Source organism: Epinephelus moara, chromosome 24, assembly GCF_006386435.1.
Source record: "Epinephelus moara isolate mb chromosome 24, YSFRI_EMoa_1.0, whole genome shotgun sequence".
Taxonomy (NCBI): Eukaryota; Metazoa; Chordata; class Actinopteri; order Perciformes; family Serranidae; genus Epinephelus; species Epinephelus moara.
The window spans coordinates 31,670,945-31,688,596 of NC_065529.1; the positions used below are offsets into that span (position 1 = coordinate 31,670,945).

Sequence of the window (17,652 nt, forward strand, 5' to 3'; positions counted from 1 at the left end):
ACTCGTTACTTTTGGTTAGCAAACTACTTGAAATTATTATTTTTAGTAAGCTAAGTAACATTACTTGAACATAATATTTTTGGTTAGCAAACTACTTGAACTTATTCATTTTGGTTAGCAAGCTTTGAATTTATTTTTAGTTCACTAACTAACATTACTTGAACTTATTATAATTTTAGTTAGCTAACAATTTAATTTGTATATTCATTATTTTTAGTTAGCTAAAAACTAACTTTAACTAAACTAACTATTTGAACTTATTATTTTTGGTTAGTAAGCTACTTGAACTTATTTTTAGTTAGCTAAGTAACATTATTTGAACGTATTATTTTTAGTTAGCTAACTACTTGAACTGTATATTCATTATTTTTAGTAGGCTAACTATTTGAATTGTATATTTATAATTTTTAGTTAGCTAACTATTTGAACTCATTATTTACGGTCAGTAAGCTACTTGAACTTATTTTTAGTTAGCTAACTAACATTACTAAATTTCACTATTATTATTAGTTAGATAACTATTTTAACTGTATATACATTTTTGCTAATTTTTAAGCATTTACACATTATTTTTAGCTAACTGTTTAGACTTCTCTGCCTTGTTACTAACTACTCTTCATGCACTCTCTTGAAACAATTTATGTTCAAGTTACAGCTGACTCAATATGTGGATAAATAAATAATTCATATTATCTAATCAAATAGTTTTATGTATTTATTTATTGATTTATTTTCACATTAGTTGAGCCCCCCAAAAGGACATTTGTCCCAAATGTGTTCTGTACCGTCTCTTACATCCTCTCTTTGTTAAACCCCATCTTTTAGATGGAGTTGGCCACAGCAAAGAGTGACATGAACAGACATCTGCACGAATACATGGAGATGTGCAGCATGAAGAGAGGTCTGGATGTGCAGATGGAGACGTGTCGGCGGATGATTAAAGGCGGCAGGAACTCTCCCTCTTTCAGCTCCGTGGCCAGCAGCGACTCAGGGAACACAGATGAGATCCAGGATGAGATCTCGGACAAGGATGCAGAGGCTGAAGTCCCTGTTAGTTGATGGCTGCATAGCCGGGCCTTGGCCCATCTCTTCCCAAACACCCCTCATTGTCACAGGGGTCAAATATGTATAGAGCTCCACCCTGCTAGAGAGGTGGGGCAAACTTAATCTGGGCCTGTTTGACCTGTTAAAGTTCTGATGGTCGTGCTCACTGATGCAGGCCCAGAACCGGTGCTTTTATACTATTTCTGTTGTTTAGGAGTGGTGGGGGGGCATCTTTGCTTCACAAAGTGAAAGGGTGCAAATAGAGTCCGAGCTGTGCTCTCTTCCTCACTGCTGCCTCGCTGGATCCTTGTCCAGAGCTTCACATCATTTTAGGGGAGAGAAAAATAAACTCTCGAATGTTTTAAGCTGCTTGAAAAGTATTTTGTACAAATTCTTACCCTATTAATGTCCTTTATTCTAAAGGAATTGAAAATAGTACATATTGTGCTCCACCACATAGCATTCACAAAAAAATATACATCCATCTTTGCATATACTTTTTAATGTTTAGTTAAGATTGAAAAACATCTCTGCCCCTCAATTGGAGTACTGTTTTGTTTTTGTTTGCGGTCCAAATTAAACTGTTTGGGGTTGAAGTGTCTTCTGCCAAGGAGACAAAACAAGGAGTGGATACAAATGGTGTTGGAGTTCTGGTGGTTTCTGAGGGAACTCGGCAGAGTTGCCAAAGTTGACAGAGGAAAGGAGCACAGCCTTTTGATGCATCAGTGCACTACTGAAGTTCTATGCAATTTAGCTGGCCTTATTTACGGACTGGCTTTCACCCTTCCTCGTTTCTCTTCAAACCAATACGATTAGCCTTTTAAGCAAAGCAGGTGTTTTCTATGTATTATTTTGAGAACTCTTATTTTGTGTGTGTGTTTAAGTGTGAATTAATCTCAGTATGGGACATTTGTTTTTTTTTATTTTTATTTTTATTTTGTCATGGACATCAACAGTAAAAACTGGAACAGTGCCCCCTCATGAAGGGACTGTAATCATCAACATCTGCCAGTCTTGCTACTGAAACAGGCAGCACATTGTTCTGTTTCTGATGTTCTTTATAGAAGAAACATTGTTCTTATCAAGTGCAGATCAAGATATGTTATTTTAAATGGCTAAATTCCAATAGTTTTTATATAAGAAATCAAATTAAAGTTATCAAAGCCAAACAATGCCCTCCATTGTAGGGACAGGTCACCCCAGAATCAGAAATACATATTTTTTCTCTTACCTGTAGTACTATTTATCAATGTATATTATTTTGATGTGAGCCAGTGTGTTTGAGATATCGGCCGTAGAGATGTCTGCCTTCTCTCAAATATAATGGAACAAGATGGGACCTGTGGTGCTCCAAGTGCCAAAAATTACATTTGAAAAACTGCTTCCTTTTATGCAGTGGTACGGTTGTTGGGTGTAGTTCAGTAGAAAGAAGATAGTTCCTAAATGAAACTGCTCACATTCACAACAAGGTCTGTGGATTATTTTAAATAACCGGGTCATGGTTTCTGGAAAGAGACTTTGCTGTTGAGTTTTTCAAATGTAATTTTTGGCACTTAGAGCACCACAAGCTGAATACAAACTAGTTTCATTATATTGGAGAGACATCTCTATGGCTGATATCAACAAATGCTCAGCGACTCACACCAAACAACCTGGATTGATAAACAGCGCTACAGATAAGAGGAAGAATATAAATTGTTGATTTTGGGGTGAACTGTCCCTTAAAGCAAAACCAAAGGACACATTTTGAAAAGCTTCCCTTTCACATAATCTTCATTAATCAAAATCATATGTTGTTTTATTACCTTGAAGACACTCTTGCTTTGTTTATGTGCAGTTTAATTGTGACTAATTGTTCACCTGATGTCCTGCAGGGGACTCTGTTCCAGACATGTTGCACATTCAGCTTTGTCTCATCTGAATCGGAGCTAAAAGTGTCAGACTGTACATAGAGGGCTGTAGGCATGTGATCGTATACCCCAGAGGCCTTTTTGTTCATATTACGTCTCTTTGCAACAGACTGTGATGTCTCACGGTTTCGCATTTCAGTGCCGTCTCACTGGATCAGCATTAAAAAAAGAAAAACGATCGCCGCATGGGGACAGAAGTGATCTTTTAATCGCCTCTTTTTATTATCATGTACGTACGGTTTGCTGGATCAAAGATTAAGTGCTACTTCTATAGTGAAGTTTTACAGAAGCAGAATGTTAAAAATGCAGGCCTTTTGTTATTTCAGCATGTTTGTGCAGGGGGGAAAGGAGCTATGGGTCTTTTTTTATATAACATTATTTTTTTGAACTAAATAGCTGCAATGCAGACTGCATCAATCCTAATCATTAATGAATTTAATTAATAATTAATTGTATTTGTGGCATAAAAAAGTATTTTTCACTGTTTTTTAATCATTCTGTGTTAACCAAAAAGTGTGTTATTGTCGCCATATTCTGCTTTTATTAATTTTTGCAGGATTGTTAAACTTGTTCCGGTCGTTTTTGTCACTTATTGACCATATACGATCACCCATAATAGACACTAATTGACTATATAAGACAAGAGTGAGGAACTGTCTCACTCACAGAGAACCTTCATATCATCTTATGTTGATGTAAAACCAGCCTGATAAGTAACAAAGAGCCATTTTTTTATTAGTACTGTACTTCGACATCATTATTTATTGATTGAATGGCTGTGACATCCAGAAACAGCTGCAGGCCTAACAACCCGTGTTGAGATTGTAGCTAACACCACACCACACCACACCACACCACACCACACCACCGTCACACTAACCAGCCAACCAAAGCAAAGTGTACAGTAACACGACAAAGATGTAAATCAAGCTATGACTCCTACTAACTCTCAGTCTCAGTCTCAGTGTTCGTTCACGCCGACCACCACACACGTGTTTGAGTTGCAGACATTTACCTGATTTTGAGGTATCACATTAAGTGTATTATCTCCATTTACTTCTCTGGAAGCAGGTCACATTCAAACGACATCCAGTTGATCAAACTGTAGCAACCCTCCTTAATGAATGTAGCTTGATTGGAAGCATCCTCTAAAGACCTTACAGGTAAAAGCTGAGCAAAAAAAAAATAAATGTAGCTGTTTAAATCCAGGGATATATGGTGTGCTGTTATTGGAGACCTTGGTATGTTTTTTGCTTTACTAAACGGGTTTGTACCTGACCAACTAGTATGTGACATTGATGTATGTAAACTAGGTGCGGGTGGATGTGAGCGTTTCATACTAAAAAGGGTTTTATATGATTGGTTTTTAATCGTGTGGCACTGGGATTATATGGTTCATTATATGGTCGTGTCAGCATACAGTTTCACATGTTCATCGTTCATACCTGTTTGCTGTTAAATGTCATTATTTTTTTATTTTTAATTTCATAAACATGACGGGGAGATTAGAGGTGCAGCAATACTTGTGGCCATATTAGGATAAAGTTTACTGAACTGTATTGGATACCGGTCTTTGTGTTTCATTTGCATCACAGGAAGCGTCCTGTTGGTTTCATTTTAAGTGGTTGATTTGTCTGCTTTAATTTAATTGCTTTTTCTCTCTTAGATTTGTTATTATTTTGTTTAAACTATTGATACAGTGTATTCATGTGGGTCTGGGGCAGGTTGTTTAAACAAATAATGAATGTACTCAGTTGATATTGGGGGAAAATGAAATAAAATGGTGGATTGGATTAAAAAATAAGGCCAATTTGTTTCTTTTTTTTATGGTAGTTCTTTCAACTCAGTAAAAACTCTTCTAATCTAAAGACTTGGCTTTATGTGTTGTGTGGGGCAGCTGTGGCTCAGAGGTTCACTTGTCAGAAGATCAGCGGTCTGATCCCCGGCTCCTCCAGTCTGCATGTTGAAGTATCCTTGGGCAAGATACTGAACCCAAAATTGCTCCTGATGGCTGTTCCATCGATATGTGAGAGCGTGTGAATGGTTACTGAGTAGCAGGTAGCACCTTGTATGGTAGCCTCAGCCACCAGTGTGTGAATGTGTGTGTGAATGGGTGAATGTGACGTAGTGTAAAAAGCGCTTTGAGTACTCGGAAGACTAGAGAAGTGCTATACAAGTGCAGTCCATTTACCAGAATTTTTTATTTATTTATTTTTGCTTGTATTTATGACTAGAGATTGTTTTCACGAGTTGCAGAGTGTTGGAGATGTCTGCCTTCTCTTGAATACAATGGAACTAGATTATATTCGGCTTGAAAGACTCAACAGCAATGTCTCTTTCCAGAAACCATGATGCAGTTACTCATGATAATCCACAGACCTTGTTGTGAGCAGTTTGATGTAGGAACTATTTTCTTTCTGCTGAACTACACCCACCAGCCGTATCGTTGTGCAGAAGGAAGCATGCATCTACTGCTAGCTCACCTAGCACCAATGAGCTAGCTAATATTATGTTCAGATGAAGAGGACGCCATTAATGTTTACATCTCGTGCTGTCACAAACACGAGTCACTCAACCATGAGTAGATGCACGCTTCCTTCGGCATAATGATACAGTTGGTGGGTTGGTCAGTCGGTTATCTTGAGGAACCGGGTCATGATTTCTGGGAAGAGACATTGCTTTTGATTTTCTCAAATATAAATATATATTTTTTTGTGCCATCTACTTACATTATATTCGAGAGATATCTACGGCTGATATCTCCAACACTCAGCAAGTTGCATCAAAACAATCTAGACTGATAGAAAGCCCTACAGAGGAAAAATATGTGCTTGATTTTGGAGTGAACTGTCTCATTAAGCAAAACCAAAGGACACATTTTGAAATGCTTCCCTTGTGCATAATCTTCATTGATCAAAACTGTACATTGTTTTTTATAATTTTGAAGAAACTCTTGCTTTGTTTATGTGTAGTTTGATAATATGTACAGTCTATGCTGAAGTCAAAGTGATACAGATACCTCACCAGGATCTACAGCAGTGACATCGGAATGTCATTCCCCTCTCAAAGAGAGGGAAGACGATCAGAACCGAGGGGAGCAACGCAGATGTTCAGGACAGCTACAAATACCTTGGAGTCCCGCAGGCAAATGGGAACCACGAGGAGGCCGCAAGGAAGTCAGCCACAGCCAAATACCTACACAGAGTAAGGCAGGTCCTGAAAAGTCAGCAGGACGGAAAGAACAAGGTCTGTGCCATCAACACATACGCCCTGCCAGACATCAGATACTTCACTGGTATAATACGCTGGCCAAAGGAGGAGATAGAGGCCAAGACAAGGAAGCTTCTCACAATGCATGGAAGGTTTCATCCCAAGTCCTTCACTCTGAGACTACACGAAGCGTAGCGAGGGGGGCCGAGGACTTGTGAGCTTCAGAGCCACTGTCCAGGATGAAACAACCAAGATGTAGGAATACATCAGGGAGATAGTCCCCAGAGATGAGCTGCTAAGTGAATACCTCAGGCAGCAGAAGAGGAGGATGAACCATCATTGAAGCACGAGCCCCTGCACAGCATGTACCACCGACAGATTGGAGAAGTGTCCTACATCAAGAAATCCTACCAGTGGCTGGAAGAAGCTGGACTCAAAGACCTGTGAGATCCTGTGGGACTTCCAGATCCAGACTGACAAACTGGTGATGGCTAAGCAACCAGGGATTTTATATATAGTAGTTACTTAGTGTCTCTGTAAACAAAATGGTTTCTTGGTCATCTCAAGAACATTTTGTGTCTCATTCTTTTACTATTCAAATGCAATTAACTCAAATAAGTGGTGAAACACAAAACATACAAAAAGGAGATTTATTTCATAAAACCAACACTGACGTAATTAAAAACAAATAAAATAGTAATTTCATATTAAAACATATTAAAAGTATAGAGTACGGCATAAATCATAGCTTCTATTTAATCTACATAAAAACATTTAAAAGTTAAATCATCTGGTTTAAACCTCGAATGTTTTTGATGTTTTATCTTAAATATATAAAGCACACTCCTTATGTCCAGATCTGCTATCCTCCTCCTCTCCACTTCCACTGACCTGTCTTTCTTTTCATCCCTCTACCTCGAGGAACATGACTCTTTTGGCCACGCCCTCCTCACCGTATTTCTCTTGTAGCTGCTGTCGGCCGACAGGGTCAGCTAAGACCAAAAGACTGTCGTCACAGTGATTCCAAAGTGGTCCTGAAATGGAGGAAGGATTCAAGAGCTGATCCAGAGCAGCAGAGAAGTCTCCGCTGGTCCTCAACAGAGCTTTGGTCACACTCATCAAGTCCTGGAACAAAAATGAGACAGAAATTATTAACATAATATAACCAAGAATAAACGACATATAGATACAGTCTGTGTGTGGTCATAGGGCGGAGTCAGTGAGGAGGGAAACAGTCTTTTCTCACAGCCTGTAAATGCTGGGAAAGCATAATATCAGTAACCTACAGCCATTAACACTGTGACGTAATAGGCTAGCATGTTTTAGTGAATTCCATGCATGTTTTAAGGCAGTATAGCAGCACTAACAATACTCAGTGCTATTAGCTTATGTTTTGAAGATGTGCTGTAACATTATCACGCAGGGATTTGCAACCTCAAGAACTACAGGTCCCTGGAGGCTCACAACATTTTTACCAGTGGCTCAACAATCTAATACTGTTTAGATGAAGCATTAGATCCTTTTTGTTCAACCAGAAAGAGCCACCAAGATCACCATCGCCAAACCCACCAGACTCCATTTAAATAAACAGTAATTTTAGCCTGTATAGAGCCAGCATATTTTCTAACTGGGTGAATTTAGGTTTTATTCCAACCAAACCACAGCTGGTGATTGTTTTACCCTTTAACTCTGGATATTTCAGTTTATTTGAAGTGCAGTAAGCCACACAGCAACTCTTCAGCATGGCAGGAAATGCTTTGTTTACCCCCTCCGCATAAAAGGATGTGGTGTTTCGTGGGCGTTTCCATAAATACTGACTGTATCTATACAAGTGTAGGAAGATTGTGGAGTGAAATTAAAGTGAGCATGCTGCTGTTTCCTGCACCACAGTGGTCACCTGGTTTGTCTGGTTCATCAGCTCTCTGATTCGCTGCTTGTCCTCCTCCAGCTGGACCTGAGTCAGTGAAAATGCGGCGTCTTGGCTCACTGCTGGCTGTGGTTTGGATGGAGCTTTAGGATTTGCACAAATAATGGACTGAGAGTCGTCCTCCTGAGATTCACTGTCGAATATGAACAGGTGGGCCTTGGAGGGTGCACTGACAGCCTCAGTGGCAGCAGGCTGAGCAGCCGCCGCAGCATCAGGGCAGCCTGTCTTTGGTAGGCAGTTGCTGCTGGTGGCCTGGGCCTCTTGCACGTTCTCCTGAAGGCTGGGTACATGTTCAGGGTTGGACTGTGCGGGAGCAGCTTCTGCAGCTTTGTCTGAAGTAGAGGGTGGAGGTTCTGTCGATGTGGGCTGAATCGTTGCTGTTTCAGTTTGGGGATCTGAGGCTCGGTCCTCCTCAGACTGAGAGACGGGAACAATAACAGTTTAAATATTTAAAGAACTACTGAGGATTTTTCCATGTGAAAATAATACAGTCCTTTGACACTGCCTTTGTGTTCAGCCCCAAAACAGGGTTTTATTTGTGGAGAACATCTGAGCAGATTATATTAAGCGATAAAGCAAAATATAACAGCAATTAGAGCTTGATTAATTGATTAGTTAATCAACAAATACTCTGAAACCTTTCGACAAGCAGTTATCTATTAGTTTACCATAGCACATTTATAAATGTGATATCTTCTGCTGTGTCTTACCTCACTTTCATCCTCGAACTCCTTTGTAGCCAACTCCAGGATCCCCAACTTTCTCTTTTCTTTCTTCTTCTCTACTTCCTGTGGCACTGAGTTTGACTCCACGTCTGCAAAACAGTGATGGAGGTGGAAAGATGATACGAGAGGAGAGGAGGAGAGGAGAGGAGAGGAGAGGAGAGGAGAGGAGAGGAGAGGAGATCATCCATTCTACCCGACTGAACATTTTACTCAAATCTCTCTATTATAAAAGTTTGTAAAAGATATTAAGATGCTATCTTTGTTAGGGATGCGCTGATCTGTTACTGATATCAGGCCGATACTGACTCAAAAAGCAGGTATCAGTGATAAAGGGGCCGCTCTATTTAATCCAAATTCATGTTTATGTCTGATTACACCTGTGTGTGTTTCGTTTAGTCTGTCATTTTATTCCCTGTTTAAGATTTGACCAATTTGTTGCTGCTTTTAAAGAGTTTACACTTGAACTGTAATTCCTTGTCCAAAGGCCACGTGTTGGAAAAAAGTCAGTCAGATCAGTGCGTCCCTAGTCTACAAGTTCTGTGTCCCACTCTGATGGAGATATAACAAACCTGCTTGTGCCGTTTCGGAGACGGCAGCATGTCCACTCTCCTCCTGTTGACTCTCTGTGGCTGCTGTGACACTCCTTCCTCTGGCTCTCTTAGCAGGCGGCTGCTCTACTGTGTCTTTTTGAAGAGGTGACTTCACAGCTGGTTTTGTTTTCTTTAAGGGCTGGGGAGATGACGACGGAGAATTTGCTGATGATCTGAGTTTTTTGCCGTACGGTTCCTCGAGCACCAGCTGCCTGCGTGTTAATCGACGCTGCGGCTGTTCAGGCTTGGGGGAGGCCTTCTGCTTCTCTTTGGGCTTTTCCTGAGAGGAGGTGTCGGACAGGGACTCGGGCTGAGCTGGAGGAGAGTCCTCTGGCACACTGTCTTTTTGTGGAGAGATGATTGTTTGTGGTTCATCTGTTTCTGCACTCTCAGCCGGAATGGGCTGAGCTTCTGTGCGTGGGTCCAAACACGTTCCCTCAGGTTGGGGGGAGTCGGATGTTTCAGCTTCTCCATTTTCTACTAGTGCGCTCTCAGCTGGTTGTTCATCTGTCAGTGGGTTCACATGTTCCACTTCGTCTTCAGGAGAAATGGATGTCTGAGCTTCTACAGTTTCTGGTTGTGTGCTTTCAGCTGGTATCGACTGGACATCTATCTGTGGAGACACCGAATCTGTTCAATTCTGCTCATTTAAATAAAGTAAATCACAAACTGACTGTTGTGTTTGTTGAGAGCAGTGAGTTCTGGTTTATTACCTGTGTTAGGTCTGATTCTGCTGAATTTGTCGGAGGAGCTTCTGTGGCTGTTAAATGTGTCGGAGGAGCTTCTGTTGCTGCCGGATGTGTCGGAGGAGAAGCAGCATCTTCTGCACTCGAGGGCTTTTCAACATCTGTCTCTTGGTTTCCTTCTACCTGAGAGCAGACAGACAAGAAACTTCAGGCTTCATGTCTATAAATGATGAATGAGACGTCTGGAAGTATTTCTCTTTTATCTCGTTTAACACCACAATCTGTTTATGAAATCTTTTTAAATAGAACAGATAGAAAACACAGCAATATTTGGTCGATCCAATGGTGATGAAACAATAGTAAGTAAAATAAGAACAAAACAAAACCAAGACAGGACTAAAACAAAACAAATACTACAAATCATATCAGTACCCTCGCCAAGACGAAGAACAAAAAATTAGTTATAAAAATAAAAATATGTACATTTGTTCAGACAACTGCCTGCCACATCACATTTTAATGACCCTAAAACACATGATCAGTCATTCAGGAATATCTGGAAAGTCCAGCTCTTGTATATACTCAAAAAAGATGTCCCACATGATGCAACATTTCCTCAGGGAGCTCTTCATTATGCTCCTGATTCTTTGCAGTTTGACAAAGTTAAGGACTTCCCTTATCTATGCTGTGTGTGTGAAGGAGGTTCTGGAGACCTACACTCAAGTAATACCAAGCGTCTGGCTAGCAGGCTGACAAAGGCTTCAGAGGCTGCCTCAAGGGAACAGAGTGGGGCAACAAACAGTGCAATCATTGTCTTAGGCTCAACAGATTTTCCAGTAACCTTCGACATGATGTAACGATTTCCCTCCAGCAGGTTTGTAAAGCAGGACGACCAGTACAGGTGCTTGGTGACACCTGTCACATGTTGGGTTCACATCTTTATAGATCCTAGAGAGCTGTACCTTTGTGAGAAATCTGTAAGTATTTCAAAGCTGAATTTTCACTTTGATAGAAAGTATCAACAGTAGTAATCAACATATGTTAATGCATTAAAACCCTGTGTCCTTGGTATTAAATGCATGAAAGCACAGGACGGATGAATATATCATTTAAACTCATTCAGACCAGAATTATATTATATTATTATATTTATTAAGAATTGCTGTTTATTTATATGAAGAAGAAAAATCTAATTTGCTATGAATTCTTGAAGAATTGTGATTGATTCATAATTTTGTGTTTGGCTCAATGTTTGTTAAAAGGATAATAATCTTGCCTCTCTTCCGTACTTTATTGTTAATTCAGTGAGATGAGTGGTTTTATTTGTTCTGTTTATGTGGCTATTGTGTATTTGTGGACCACACTAAGAATAACCAATTCTAATGTTGGTGCTAAAAGGGATCCTAAGATAAAGATATAGTTACAGTTTGTACAATTTATTTATTTGAATGTATTTCTTAATTTGGTTCCACCCAGTGGTCGTATCAAAAAATACACTCTCCCCTGCAGCCTCGGTGACATCAGCCAGCACCAAAATAAGATTTATTGCCAGGTAGGTTTTCACTGTGGTGTTTGGTGCATACAATTAACAATTATGAAAGCAAAGTAATACAAAAGGCAAGACCATAATATAGAATAGAAAAAAATACAATAAACATGAAAAGATAATATAAAAAATATAACAAATATGTACAATATAACTGTTTTAGAATGAGAGACATATACAGTTTTGTGCAGGATGTGCAAAAATATTCAACAGGGGATGTCACAGTGTGAATATCTGCATTAACTAACGTATAAAGACAGATAATAATAAGATAAAATAGCAATAAAAGTCCTTGTTGATGAGGCCAGCTACAGATGAAAAGAAACTGATACGGGTGTGAGGTTTTGGTCCTGATAGACCGCAGCCTCCTGCTGGAGGGAAGTGACTCTAGAAGTTAGTGTCTGGGGTATGAGGGGTCACCCACAATGCTTTGGTTATTTTGAAGCTCTCCAATTTTTTCAGCAGCTATTGCACTGTGTCGTAAAATTGGAAAAAACACGATGTTATGTTATATTATATGGCAGCCCCCTTTCATAACTCATAAACCAGTTGTTGTAGGGAGGCATCATTGGACTAGTGATGAATGTTTGTGAGGTTGTGTGTGTGTGTGAATGCATGAACATGTGGACGCAAGCGTGTACAAATCTGCACTTGTTTTTTTTTACTGTACAGGGAAATCTTGCCCTCATTCAGACATACCTGGATGACCTGCAGAAGGCGGCATGTCCCACAAATGCTACATAACACCACTGTTTCCCTGGTATCACTTGGACATGCTGATCGCTGGCTGTGAGAACTATATTATATTGAAAGATGTCTCATATTTTGTTCACATGCATTTACATGTGTGGGGTAAGCTCCACAAATGCTTTACATTTAATGCAGGACTGCTGCACTGAACTGGATTTGACCGCTGTATAGTTACACTTTAACCTGTACGTCTTGTGTAACTTATGAATGAAACTTGTGATAGAAACAAACATATGACAAAATACCGTCCAGGTGAATTACCTTGGTCTCTCCCTCTGCTGCTGCCTTGGTGTCGTCCTCAGTTGTTTCCACCTCCATCACCTCAGACTGTCTCTTTGCCAGTTGTATTCTGTAACGGTATTTCATCGACTGCCAGCTGTGACTCGTCACCTGCTGCTTCTCCATCTCTTGCCAGAGCCGGTTTCCCCCAATCTCTTTCAGGTGCTTGCTAACGTAACTCAAAATGGCAACGTCATCTTCAGTGGTGTAGGGAACCCTGCCTGGTTATAATGAAAGGATGACAGCATGTATATCAGTAAATTTAAAACAAATAAATAGAGTAACATAAATTCCCAATTTGATACAAAATGTTAAAACATACAAAACCAGTGTTGTTCTTATGATTTAATTCTGATGCTTGACAAAAAATTTATCTCAGTCTTTACATCATACCTCCTGAGAGTCCAGGAGACGGCTCTTTGGTTTTGTTGAGTCGAGCAGACTGTCTCGGAGCCGCACCAGGATTTAACCTGTAGTCCTCTAAATTCAGCTGCTCATCCTTCTCAATACAGTCGTAAATGTACTGCGTGGACACGTACCTGAGGGGAAAACAAACAGCAGCTTTATTTCTGTGCTTTAAATATATTTTTCAAAGTTAGCTACAAAGTAACACCTTACTCTTAATTAAACTATCTAGCTGATCATATACATACAGGACACACGACAATGCTTCAGCTCACTGTGCTAAAACTTAAAAGCACTCTGTCATTAGAAAGAAGGAATAAAACCTAATATAATAAGCCACGTTAATATATAAAATATCATTCCAGTAACAGTATTAAAGCTCCCACTTACAGAGCAAAATATTTTACTGTCTGGGTAGGCATTATTTTCCATGAGCCTCAGAAGACTGGCAGTGCACAAATAACGGCTTAAGTATAAGTTGTAACACTAAAACTTGCATTCCTTTGACTCAGCGTGTGATGAGACAGACTTTAGCGCATCAGGTGTATGCTGAGATGTAACTTATTTCATTATATGTATAATTATCAAACTGTATATGTGTATGTTGAGTGGACTAAATGTTAATATCAGACAAAAACTGACTGGAAAATAAACCCTTCAACACCAAACAATAGTCTTGCATGATACAGCTGTGTAGCTGTCTTTATATCAACTGAATAGACTTTCTCCTGACATGAACACTTTCTATAAGCGTCCCAGTCCAGCAGCACGCACCAGTGAGCAGCAGTTTCAGGTACAGAGGCTCTCTCCTCCGGGTCGATCAGCAGGATCGCCCCTGGCTGCTGTACTTTGGACAACATCCCTCCTCCAGACATGATGAGCGGCTGGAGCTTGCGTTTAGCAGGACCCGGCCGCAAGAAGAAAGACATGGGTTCACCTTCGACGGTCATGAACAGAACTGGGGAGATGTCAGATTTGATCGCATCCTGCTGTTCGGACGGCATCGTCAAAATGTCTCACCTGGAGGAAGAGGGAGAATTACAGAGAAGACAGCACTTAATATGTCAAATAATAAAGGTGGTGTTTGTTTATTTCAGAAAAACCTTATTGATCCCCCGAGAGGAAAGTGTGTTTCGTTACAGTCACTCCGATGTAAAGAATAGAGAATTATAAGAAATAAGAATAGGAGTATGAAATATAAATATGCAGTAATGAAAATCTTTAAAATAAAATAAAAATGTGCATTATGCTACAGTGTTAATGCTAGTACTTAGGATAGTAAGATTAAAATATATATCTTCACTGAGCTGAGTCTGGAAAACTTGTATGTAACATATTGTCTCAGTAAAACCATCTTATGTTGTATCTCCTAGCTACTAGCCTAGCTACTAGCCTAGCTACTAGCCTAGCTGGTTAATCGATAAAAAGCAAATTAATCAACAACTTATCTGATAATTGTTGAAGTTTTTTTACAGACATGATTTATAGATTACTTGAAAAAACAAAGCCAACTTTGTGCTCCAGAAAGCAAAGTGTTTGTATTATGGTCCAAACCATTTATATCAATAAGTGTATGTGTGTTCCTGGGGTCCTATGATCCCCGGCACAATATCCTATTAATTTGACTCATTAAGGAGCCCTTTAAAAAGGGTGTAATGTTTTAGAGATATTTCCTCCCATCAAATGTTTAATGTGTGTGTCCCTGGGTCAATATGTTGAAATCATCCACCTATCTCTTACAGCCTACCTATAATATTAGACTCCTTTAAGCCTACACAATCAAATTTTTGGGCATGACAGGTTTCTTGAATTTATATTTTGGTGTCTTTACAGTGGCTGAACGAATTTTTACTGTTCAAACTGCATTTCAAATGTTCATCTCCTTTTCTGCTATTACTAATACCACAAATTGCAAAGCTAACCCTGACCAATCTCTGACAATGTTAGTTCCTACAAAGAGACACAGGGCCCTGGGAACATAGGAATGACCCCTGGCTGTTTCACACCTGAAACTGTGAACAGTATAAAGCTTTGGCAGTTGGTACAGTTCACTCACTTATAGCAAACTAATAATCCAATAACTGTAATTGGGAAACACTGTCAACACGTTTGAGGGCAACCTAACCGCAATAAACCGATCTATAATGACATTACTGGACTTTAAAGAGGTAAACTACCACCTTTAGTCGGGTTTTTCTCTCTTGAACAGCTGGGTAAGGGTTTCCGTCGAAGCTAAGTCAGGTTAGCATGTTTAGCTTTAAATGTAACCTGTTTAATGTCGGGTTTGAAGGGAGATGCTGCACAGTTAGCTGATGTTATAATCAGACAAAACACTGCTTAGATTAGACAATTAATGTAAAACCTACCATGTAACGTTAGTTTGTTTACTTCCTCAACAGGATTTCCCGCCGCAACAAAAACGAAAACACATCCTACTTCCGGGTTTCCTTCTTCTTCGGCGGATTGCATCCGGTAAGTGTCACATTACCGCCCCCTACTGTTTGTTGCTATAACATACTGTATTTTAAATCCATCAAGAACAGCAGAGACACAATTATAATTACTTCCTACTTTTGTTTACATTTATTTACACTACTTGTAGTTATATTTTTCTCTTATTATGTATATTGCTCTGTATCTATTTTTATATCTTGCTGTCTGCACCTCATCTTCATTGGTTTGTCCTAATTTATTCCTCTATGTACTGCACTGAATGTAGATTAATGACAGTAAAGTCTCATCTTTTAACCCCTAAAACCACTTTGTATTTTTTTAAAACCTATCTCATGAATATATGGAAACACAGGCAACCACTTCACAGTGACTCTGAATAAATCCAAAGTAGGGCTGCATAGAAAGTTAAAGTGAAAAGGATGCATGTATCCAGAGTGTCTGAACCCCCCTACATGTCAAAATGTCTTCTGTGAAAAATGTCTAATGTTTCAAACCACAAACCTGAAATGCTTATGTCTTACTTCCTATTAGCTGGACCTCTATCTTCACTAAGCTGCAGAGCTTGCACATTTCAAAGTCTTGAGCTTTTTTGTGTGTCTTATCCTTGAAATACATAAATGCGTTTTCTTTGATGTGCGTCTTCCCATAATGTCAAATAAACTTGTCTAAACTACAAACTAAAGGGATGAAATAGGATGACATCCCTCTTCTGGAAAAGCACAGGTCAGATTAATTATTAAATGTGGCTTAAACTGAAAATATTTTGTGTTTACATGCTCAGAATACAATGTGTACTGTAATGGAAAAAAAAAAATCAAACCTGAGTTCCAGGCGGTGTAAATGATGCACAGGGTCAGCACCACACACAGTTGGAGCATTGCTGATGTTGTGTTCACAGGACAGTAGACCAACAGCCTGACTGAGCTGTGAGAAAAATGATATCTCCAGAATCAAACACATAAACACTGACAGTCCAGTGGGAGACATTACTGCTGATCAGTTGATTGTCCCTCTGAGGCAGATGTGTGTGAGAGGCATGATGGATAAGGATAAGTGCTGCACTGATTTCAGCTCCTCATTATGAGAGCGGTCACAGAACATTAAACCTGACATGTTCCTCTGTTAGCAGCCAAAAAGTGGAACACAAAATCAATGACATGCACACACAGTGTTGCAACATAGCAAGTGAAATGTGACAACTTTAAGCAGTCAAATCTGCATACTTACACTGTCTAAAATTCACATGACACAAACTTTCCTCTCCTGTGCCTCAGTGTGGTGCTGCCAAATTGAGAGGGGAACAAATCCATGACCAAACGTTGGAGTGAGTGTGTGTTGCTTTTCAGGTGTTTTTTCTAATTTGTCTGTAAACTATAAAGCTTGAAAATAAAAATCAGCATTAAAAAATAATCTGGTATTTCTTGTATTAATTCAGTTCCTTCTTAATGGCCAAAAGCTAATCACCATTTCCAAACAGTATCAGTGACTCATTTTGACTCTGTGAAATCTACCATCTAGCTTTCGCTTCTTCTGCGCTCAGTGAAGCCAGGAGACCATGGGAGGGAACAGGGCTGGCCTGTTTACTGCATCACCTCACCGACCTCGCCTCCCTCACAGTCCTGACAGCTCCAGTATTGTTATTGGCCTCTATTGTTCCTCTCCCTCTTCGGCTCAACCAGCTGAAACAATACAACAGCCAGGAGGTGCTGCAACTCCTCCGAGTCGATGCATGTTTGTGGACAATCTGTAATAATTAAATTAGGCTGTGGCAGAGGAAAAATCCCTACTGTGAGGGTCAGTGGTTGTTTTCAGCCTGAAGAGGGAGATATTACACCACTTTACACAACACCAGAGTCACTGATCATCACTTCAGTCCAGAAGAATGGATTAATATTCTTACTGTATCCCAAATACGTACGCCTGATCTGTTTAACAGTCGTCAGTCTGGTCCATCTGTTTGCAGAATCTGGAAACAACAGTGTCAGTGAACAGAACAAACCTCCATCAGGGTGGTGTACTTTATATCCACCATTAAACATCCTTACAGTGATTCTCACAGGATGAGTCTTAGACCACCAGACTACATGACCACATGACTGTCTCTGGGTTGCCAAGTGAAGCGTCTC

General features: G+C 39.7%; 2 protein-coding genes across 3 annotated transcripts in view; one reads left to right on the forward strand and one right to left on the reverse strand.

Annotated features, from left to right (window-relative positions):
- Positions 1-4,748, forward strand: part of iffo2b (intermediate filament family orphan 2b) — a 46,649-nt gene extending 41,901 nt beyond the window's left edge. For both annotated transcript variants that reach the window (XM_050038934.1, XM_050038935.1), the window contains exon 8: positions 826-4,748. In XM_050038934.1, the coding sequence (XP_049894891.1) occupies positions 826-1,059 (234 nt within the window). In that variant the 3' untranslated portion in view covers positions 1,060-4,748. The remainder of the gene's footprint in view (positions 1-825) is intronic.
- A 2,050-nt stretch (positions 4,749-6,798) lies between these two features.
- Positions 6,799-15,560, reverse strand: terf2ip (telomeric repeat binding factor 2, interacting protein). The gene is made up of 9 exons (XM_050037951.1): positions 15,439-15,560; positions 13,847-14,092; positions 13,061-13,206; positions 12,650-12,888; positions 10,120-10,275; positions 9,386-10,019; positions 8,802-8,905; positions 8,062-8,508; positions 6,799-7,289 (listed from the first exon to the last, which is right to left on the reverse strand). The coding sequence occupies exons 2-9, from the start codon at positions 14,074-14,076 to the stop codon at positions 7,068-7,070; spliced, it is 2,178 nt and encodes a 725-aa protein (XP_049893908.1). The 5' UTR covers positions 14,077-14,092; positions 15,439-15,560; the 3' UTR covers positions 6,799-7,067.
- Positions 15,561-17,652: the final 2,092 nt, after the last annotated feature.